Source organism: Mus caroli, chromosome 2, assembly GCF_900094665.2.
Source record: "Mus caroli chromosome 2, CAROLI_EIJ_v1.1, whole genome shotgun sequence".
Lineage (NCBI taxonomy): Eukaryota > Metazoa > Chordata > Mammalia > Rodentia > Muridae > Mus > Mus caroli.
In genome coordinates, this window is record NC_034571.1 from 108807096 (window position 1) to 108816787 (window position 9692).

Below are 9692 nucleotides of genomic sequence, written 5' to 3' on the forward strand. Positions count from 1 at the left end.
TCTCATTTGTAAATACAACCTCTGCTACATGGAATTAGAATGATAAAGTGGAGTTCCATGTAATTAAGTTTGTATAAGGCCTGAAATCCGTGCAAATACTTCCCCTGAATTTTGAAAGAAAACTGTCAGTTCAATTAATCTGAACATCACCCCAAGAATGTACAGAACAAAATTAAGCTGCTGATAAAACCTGGGCCAGTATTTTGATAAGTAATTCCTATATCATTTCTTGGCCACTGTGATCATTTTATTTAATCCCTTACCCCTCCTCTTTCCTCAGTTACCCTCTAAGCCACGTACAAAGGGTAAGATGGCCCATATAGCACCATGCAAGTAATCTAAAGCACAAGGTAAAAATGGAAAAGAGCCTTCTCTTCTATTAAAGAAAAATTATGGTAAATAAATAGCTATGCGTAGGTTCTAAGACATCCCGTGCCTACAGTGTTCCTGAGAGTCCAGACAAAAGAAACCCTTTCCAGAAATAGTGGCTGTAAGCATTGTGCAAAACAAACAAACAAACAAAAAAAAACAGCAACAACAACAACAAAAAAACAACAAAACCCAAAAACAAAACCACACACACACACACACACACACACACACACACACACACACACACACACACACACATACACAGGCAACAGTATTCGACAGGAATGAGCCAGATAGAACTTTTGACTTGGCTGGAGAATTTTAAAGCATCAGAGAAGGGGAAAGTTGAGTTTAGAGGGAGACAAAAAAGGAAAGAAAGCAGCTGAGAGAGAAGAAGAAAGAGTACAAAGCCCACTTGCCTAGGCTACCTGTCATTCACCCTAGGCATACATTTCACCTCAGGGAAGAAATGCAGGGATTACCCTTGACTTCCCTTGTTCCAGAAATAAAACCAAGAAAGAAACGTAAACAATCACTCAGGAACCCCACTCTAGTCCAGGGAGAGAGATCTTGGGGTCACTCACCAATTGTTCACTTGCAGAATTGTCAGTCCCGTGTCTTGCGCTAACTGTTTCTTCTGCTCTTCTGAAGGGTACGGGTGCTGATGAAGAGACAAACATTTTAAAAGATGCATCAGAAGTCGGGAAAGAGGCACATACTTCTAAGCGTAAAGCCACCTTTTGTGCATTCTTTATTCTACGGCTCGGTTCTCCTTATCACACTTAAAAATATGTTTAACTTGCTGACAAGTGTGGACAGGAGCCAGTAGGGGCAGCCTAACTTCCTGTCACAGTCTGTAGGACCAGCAATGAATGTCCAGGTGCCTAGGTCACTCCATGTTTTTGATCAGTCGGGGGTGGAAAGTATCCTGCATTGGCATCAGGATTCTGGGTGTCTCTTTTCCTGTCTGTTGCATGTAGAAAGCTTGGAGACCCATTTCCTTTGCTCCCTTGTGAGTTTAGGAGGAATTCTCACCCCATTCTACCTTTTGAGAGATTGGTCTACATAACTATTATTTCTTAGTCAGTAATCACAGTAGAAGTTTGGACTCTTGGCTGATATGTTATCACAACTATTTTGAAAGCCAAGGTAAAAAGGATTGGATGTAGAGTTCTTAGTCTGGGTGGGGTTAGGATTCTTTAATTTTTTACTGATTAGTGCTCTGGGCTATCAAGGTCATGTAGAGTGACTTGCATAGCTTACCTGTCCCTTCCCCTAGGCATACATCTGACATGTCAGGGGAGAAGGAGTCAATTTTATGACATGCTTCCTACGGAATTTTTCCATGTTAACTTCAAGTACAGCAACTAGAGAACAAAGCCATGGGTTTCGTTTTTAATTCTTTTCTTCCTACCACAGTCCATTCACACTGATAATGAACAACACTCCTATTAAACCCCTCTCTCTCCTCCTCTCTCATCTTGAAACCCAGGAATGTTATTTTACAATCATACATTTCCTTCAAGAGGTTCTGTGCTGGAGGGCGCATAATTATGAAACGCATCTGTTACATAAGGTCCTGTTCAAAATTCACTGGTTTTCTTCAACGGGAAGGTAAACTTTTATCCCTGTGTCAGGGTTGTTCCTAGACTACAAAGCCTTTCGTCATCACTGAAGAGTTATCAGGGGGCCGGGAGACGGCTCAGTGTAGAAGCACCTCCCACTTCTTTTGCAGAGGACAGAAATTCTATTCCCAGAACCCATGTTGGGGAGCTCACAGCTGCCTATAATTCCAGATCCAGGGTATCTGGGGTCTCTGGGGTCTCTGGGTTATAATGGTGCCTGGATTCATCATGCATATCCCCAATCCACATTTATACATACAGTTAGGAATAAAACAGATAAATCTTTTAAGTATTCTAATCATCCCAGCCTTGGAGGACAGAGATGCTTTTCAATCATCTAAGAATTCAACCCTCAGGTACTTCATCTTCCACAATCGGAGGCATCATCCACAATGTGCACGATTGTTTGTTCAAGAGCCCACATGCCATAGGTTCAACCAAACCCCCTGTATAGCAAAAGGGTTAACTAGAGCTGTATTAATATAGAAGTCAGGCTTTTAATATTCTGCAAATGTTAACAAAGAAAGATGATAATGTTGAGTTAATATGGGTTAAGCATAAAATGAAAATAAATTTTTCTGATTGCGAGGTGTTGACACTTTTTTGGCTAGGGCCTGCAGCCTGTTCCTTAAAGCTGTGTAATTACAGAAGGCTTTGCCCCCCTTCCCCCTCCTGCTAGAGCCTCCCCACATTAGTAATGACCCCTTCACTGCTTCAAAAACCACTAATGGTCTTCAGCAGAGGCAAGAAAAATGAACAGGGTAAATTGGAATCCACAGTCAGTAATTTGCATCCAGTGAGGCTGCTTTGGTCACTCACGCTCATTCTTGGCCATCAATCGCTGCCTGTCAGGTACTGCACTCTGCCTCTGTGACAAATACTCCTCCTAACACTCGGATTCGTCCAAACAATGTAATTGTCCTCTATTCTCCTTTTGGTAATGGAGAAAATGAATGACTCACAAACAAGGGTTGTTCATTGCAGACACAGAGGTGCCTTCAAACTGGAAGAAGCCTAGAGTAGAGATTTTAATTGACTAAAAACACTCTTTGGAGAGCAAATGACAATTAAAAAAAATTCCTCTTGTCAAGTTATTTCCTAACCAAAATCAAGACAGTGGTCTCCCTTTGAGTTTCTGCTACTCTGATTTCGAAGAGCCTAGCTTTGTAGGTTGTCAGCCCAGGGGGAGAAATTGTGCAAACAGTAAAAAAGTCAAAATGGAAATGAAAGATGCATTCCCCTGGATGTATAGAAAGAGGCTAGTGGTGTAACATGCCTCAGTGTGCTGCTTCTTCACTCAGCCCCTTTCTCTCCCTCTCCCTCCCTTCCTCTATCCATCCCTCTGTCTCTGTCTTTCTCTGTCTCTCTTTCTCTTTCTCTGTCTTTGTCTCCTCCCGCAACTACCCTTGCCATGTGTGTTTTTTTTTTCTTGTTTTCTGCATTTGTCCAAAAAAGTTCTGAGCTCTGTGTGTGTGTGTGTAAGAGAGAGAGGGAGAGAGAGAGAGAGAGAGAGAGAGAGAGAGAGAGAGAGAGAGAGAGAGAGAGAGAGAGAGAGAGAGAAGGGGGACAAAGTAATTCAGGAAAAGTACAGAGAGTAGATGCTACTAGACTGCTAGAGAACCAATTCCTTTACGTGATGGTAAACTCTGATTGAATAAAAAGAATGCTTTCTAGTGTTTATTAGAAATGCAGTCAAGCAACTGCAGACTTTTGTTAACAGTACATTTTATCGTGGGAATCCCTTGCCTATACTTTCTCTATTTCATGAGAACTTTTAAATTCCATTTTTTATCATTAAATCATTAAAAACATTGGTACCTTACCAAAATTCACCTTGCACAGATGGCTCCCCCCCTAATTAATAGGGAAGACTAGAAGAAGTTTTCAGTTGTTTGAATGCCATTCTGTAAGTTTTGAGCACTTTAGATCCGTGCCCCTTTTCTACATAGGCTGGACTGCTGGTCTGTAAGTGTCCTGGCAGTCATCCAGTGGATTTCTAAAATTAAAAGGGCGATTGAGAACAATCAGCTTTTAAAGGGAATGGAACGTGACAATGTGTTTTGGATTAATTTACAAGTATATGTTCATATTTAAGGGCAAACCACTGAACTAAAGGACTTCTCTTGCGTGATCTGTCGTGTGCAGGCTTTATTGGGACAGACATCATGTTGAAATAATAAACAGGGGAAGCCTCCACTTCTTCTTTGATGTGTATTACTAGATGTTTGACTGGCTCAAATTTAAAATAAACTTGGGGATGTTTGCACTTGGAAACTGGAAGTGGAGCACAAGCAATAATTTGTTGTCAATCCCCGCGATCTTGGCCTGAAGCTCTGGTTTTGACTGTTCGATGTTGGGGGCCGACTCACTTGGGTCCCATGGCCCAGAGGTGGCTCAGCTTACTCCTAAGGGGACACTGTTGTAACACAATAGCAATGATGATGAGTCCCTTCATCAATATAACACTAAAGGCTAAGGATTTTCACATCTCAAAATAACTCCAAGGCCAGCAGAGAATAAAATCCCACCCTGAAAGGACTCCTTACTTGGAATATCAACTAGAAAAGGTTGGGAAAGTGAAAAGGGCATGTATAGCTCTCCTGATTCCACCAGAGAGGGAAAATGTTCTTTAATGGCCTCTCATGTACAAATTCACTTGAAAGCAAGATGTCTTTATCCAAGATACCACCTGGCTCCTCTCCGTCCTTGCTTTTAGGGTAGAGCAAGCATAAGGTACTTGGTAGATCAAGTACAAGGAAGTGGAGCCACAGCCTTGTTACACCCCTGGGACACTGGGGGGAAGGGCCTTTAACAATGATCATTTTTGACTAGCCCCTCCCTAAGAATGTCCGAACTAGAACTGGTGGATCATGAATTTCATTCTGTGTTGCGAAGATTTATATTGATGTTGTAAAATTATAAGTGATACTTCAAAATAGCCCACAAACAAGAAATGCACAATGAATTTAAAAGGGAGTTATTTGCAAGACTAAAACATTGTAAATCACCTAAGCATCTCTCAGCTGGATTGAAGTCTGGTGAAATGTGACCTACCTTTCTCTTTCTTTCTTTCTTTCTTTCTTTCTTTCTTTCTTTCTTTCTTTCTTTCTTTCTTTCTTTCTTTCTTTCTTTCTTTCTTTCTTTCTTTCTTTCTNCTTTCTTTCTTTCTTTCTTTCTTTCTTTCTTTCTTTCTTTCTTTCTTTCTTTCTTTCTTTCTTTCTTTCTTTCTTTCTTTCTTTCTTTCTTTTCCAAGCTAGGGGTGGAGAGAGTTGGCATGGGGTGGGGGTGGGGTAGTTCACTCTTTTCACCCCAGCACTAGGGAGAACTGTGCAGCTTGATCTCTGTGAGTTTGAGGCCAGCTTGCTCCACAAAGAGTTCCAGGCTAGCCAAGGCTACATAGTTTGTCAAATTACTTGTGTAACACAACAGAAAAATGGTCAAGGAACTTGCTGTGGAGGATGATGTTAGACAGAATCAATTCCTGCCAACATGAGGGTGATGGATTTCACTTCCCAACGTCTCACTAACAAACTTATTTTACAGAGTTAAGCTGAGTGACTTTGTTATTATTATTTGTAATAATCGTTCTCATGGATATCTGTTCTTTTTGAGGCTTTATTTTAATTTATGTGTGTGGAGGGGTGTCTACACATCTGAGTTCAGTTGCTCTTATAGACCAGAGGCATTGGATTCTCCAAGATCTCCAAGTTATGGGTAGTTGTAAGCTGCTGAATGTGAATTCAGGGACCAAACTCCTGCCCTCTGCCGGAGCATGCTCTTAGACTCTGAACCATCTCTCCATTCCTGTGATCTTGATTTTAGTTATGGTAGTTACATAAGAAACCCTCAAAGTAATTTCCCCAACGTGGATGAAGAAACTCCTTTGGAAGGATATCATCTATCCATACTTAATGAATCATGTGAACAAGCCCAGGAATTATTCCTTATGTAAATAAATGTATCTTCTAATAAAAGATCAAACAAAGTCAGTTGTCATTAATTTAGCAACTTTTGCCTATGTGAATAACAATTTCTATATCGTGAATAGAATGCACATTTCATCAGTTTTGAAGAGGAAACATGAAACAATGAAAACAACATTTTAAAGCTCTCCCACTGTTGTTTCTCAAGGTAATACTTCCTGTACTAAATTTTTGAAGAAATTTACTAGATTTTTATAATTTTATGTCTTCACTACCCTGTCTTATTTACGTCTCTCTGGGGTATAACTTCTCAACAGGAGAACTTTATGTGGTTCTCACATTTGCAGTTGTCTTCTCCTCACTCATTGCTCTTTTATTTTTTGAAAACATGTCACACTGTGTAGCTTTGGCTAACTGTGTAGGCTAGGCTGGCCTCAAAGGTAGAGTTCTGTCTGCCTCTGCCTCCCTAGTGCTGGGACGAAAGACATGTGCTACCGTATCCTTGGCTGCTTTCTCATTGTTTCTATGTATTTGTAGCAAGAATGGCGAGCTCAGCCATTGGTTCTCTCTCACGTCTTGTTGGTAGCTCTTTTATATTGTATATGACTGGGCCTGAGACAGTACTCTGGGGTTCTAAAGCAATGGGATTAGCAGAACTGTAACCTGACATAGTAAGCACCTGAGCAATCCTAATAGCAAAATTTGTGATGGCTAATTCTATTTCTCTTCCCCTATTATCCCCACAATCAATTCTGATGTAAGATGAACCTACAGAGCAAATTCACATGGTTCCTTCTTAGGTGACTTTAAAGTGGCTAACTTGGGAGATCACAGAGCTGAGGGTGCGTACATTCTTAGCTCCCTGATATCTTGCTAGAGACAACCCTCTGAAAAATGGCTATGGTAACAGTTGCATAACCAATGTTTTCCCCTAGAAATTTGAAGAACATTTTTTTTTCCCAAAACACTGATTCTTCATTGGAATCTACAGGTCCCTGATTGGTGGCTAAATGGGATACAACAGGTTTGGCATCTCTGTCTTTATATCATGTCAGCCATCTTTGCTGCTTCAACCTGTGAGCTCTGGAAGTAGACATGCTGATCATTTGAGAACTGTTGAATGCATGGCTAACTTGACCTATTGCTCATTGGAACTGGCATGTGTTTCCTCTACCCTGCCCGAGACTTTCTTTGTAAATAAGTCTGCAGTCCAGGGCCTTGTCGCAAGACCTAGACTAAATCACAAGGCTAGGGCAGTCACACAAAATGATGACACCAGGGGGTAACTCAGCAGTTCCTAAGTGAGGCTGACTGCCCTTTAGCCCACCAAGTACAAGGCTAGCATGTTTATACACCGAAAGAACATCTTTGAAACTGTGCCCATGACTAATTGACAATTATAGATGTTCCGACTACCCCAGAAAAATCAATAAAAGTTCCTTTTGCTAAGCCAGCAGCCTGAGCATCTCTTCTTCTCTCCTAACCTTCTTCCTTCTTCTCTTGTTCCTTCCTTTCTTCCTTGTTACCTTCCTGATTTCTTTTCCCCCGTCTCCTTTTGCCCTTTCTCTTTTTTCTTTCCCCATTCTAGCTTTTCTGAGACAGTCTTACTCTATAGTCTAGCTCAGGTTGCCAGGCTAAATAGAATTTACTTTTTTACCTTATGCTGGCCTAAAACTCATGGCAAAATTTTATTGCCTTCTGAGTGAGTGCTGAGATTATAGGCATGGGCAACTCTGTCCAGCTCCAATCAACTGTTTGATTATTGCTGGCTTCTCTTTTGTTTACAAGCCTAAGTCTCAATAAGGGGCTCAGCCTTTCTTCTTCACAGTATATGGCTTAGTATTGTTTCTACAATTTCCACACCATCAGATGCTGCCTTCTGGTATCATCCTTACATTTAATGAGAGACTTTTCCATTCTAGCATTTATGTTTTCCATGAGGTATATTTCTTCCTTCCCTTTGGTAATGGGGCTATGATTTCTATGTTGGGAATATACTAAGCTGCAATAAAGTGACTTCAGCTTAGACAATCACCATAGCTAACTATGCTGTCTGCATGGAAGACATCCAAGTTAGATTAAGGAATTTTATCATGGGACTGCCAAATGGCTCTTTATTTACTGTATTTCCTATGTAGTAGGAAGCTTTCTTGGGGTGAAATTAACTTTGTTGCTATCAAATGGAGAGAAGAAACCTGACTTGAAGAGAGCTCCTATAGACAATAGATTTCTGTCAACATTTCTACAACTGGATGTGAAGTCACCTAAAACTGGCCTGCCTTCACCTTCAGATACTTGAACCAAAAAGCTGATCATAACTAACACACTTAGCCTAATTCAGATTATCTGGAATTTTCTGGGTTTGTCCCCTCCACTAGCTAACGATGACCATTTACTTTACTTTGTATTGACTTTGGGGAGTAAGATGCGAGGTAGTGGATGAAGGAAAGGGAACAGGGTCCATCATTCTGCTTTGTCAAGCACAGCAGAAGCCCGACAGACAGTTCAAGATGTTAAACCATTTGTCCACGTTGTGATTCCAGCCGATTAAAACATCGTACAATCAGAAAGATAGAACTCTGGGTGCACAATGAATGTGGAATTGTAAAGATTTTCCACCTAAATCGGAAAAGCAAAATGTAAGGTTGGATTGAGATGCTGTTTCCGTATAATGACTTCAGAAAGCATCAGCCTGTTTTGTGTGTAAAGCGGAAACACTTATGGGACATGAATATAAATTTGCTAGCCAAAATACCTGAGAAGTACTTAATTGCAAAGACCTTATAGTAACTAGAAGATGTGATAATATGAAACAACAAAGACCACTACAGTCATCAGGCAGATTCAGGGGTATTCGATTTCAATTCCAGAGGGAACATGTATTTGACATAATATGTGATTCTTACATCTCCATCATTCCCACAGTTCTGGCATCCCCAACCTTCTAAGCCAACAACAGGGAAACACTGTAATTGTAAGGAAGTAACTGTTCCCTCCAAACTCCTTGGTCTTCTCTCTTCTCTTGTCTTTTCCTTTCATCATCTCTCTATGCACTTGAGTTACATCCCTCACTAATTTGGAAAATCATTTGAGAAATAAGTTTGTGTCTCATTTGTGTTTGAACTTTTATAGAACTTAGCACAGGGCTTTCTGTGTAGTAATTCTTCAGTACACACTTCTGAGCAAATGCATTCCTCCTGAACTTGGGAGTCTTTTGATAGAAAGGTCTGCCTTTGCTGTACAGACAATAAGTAAATTCAGAGATAAATATTGGAAAGGATCAGATAGTCATTTAACTGTTTTAACAACACAATATTTGGGTATTTGAAAACATCTGAGTCTCCCTATCTTCATCCAGATGTTTGGTGTCATGGAAACACAAGCTTAAAATTCAAATGAGTAGTTTCTAAAATTTTTTATGCCAGATATATATTTGGGAGAAAGAAAACGTAGCTATTTATGGAAGACTCATTTTCACTTAAGTCTACATGGAAATAAATAGATAAAATTATAACAACTGTATCTTTTAAAATTGAGGAACAGTTTAAGAGACTTTTAATAATGGTTAGATACCATGATATTAATATTTCATGGACTTGGAGTCACAGTGGAAAGGCCAAAGAACAGAGAGAGCTAAATATGGTGGCTCATGCCTGTAACTCCAGGGTATGAGGAAGCAAAGTGTTTCACATTTAAGTCCATCCTAGGTTACATAGCAATAACACACACACACACACACACACACACACACAGAGAGAGAGAGAGAGAGAGA

The 9692-nt window shown here is 40.3% G+C and overlaps 1 protein-coding gene across 12 annotated transcripts in view; it reads right to left on the bottom strand.

Moving 5' to 3' along the window:
* Positions 1-9692, bottom strand: part of Meis2 (Meis homeobox 2) — a 209316-nt gene that overhangs the window by 58452 nt on the left and 141172 nt on the right. For all 12 annotated transcript variants that reach the window (XM_029472969.1, XM_021181282.2, XM_029472978.1 and 9 more), the window contains one exon: positions 957-1033. In XM_029472969.1, the coding sequence (XP_029328829.1) occupies positions 957-1033 (77 nt within the window). The remainder of the gene's footprint in view (positions 1-956; positions 1034-9692) is intronic.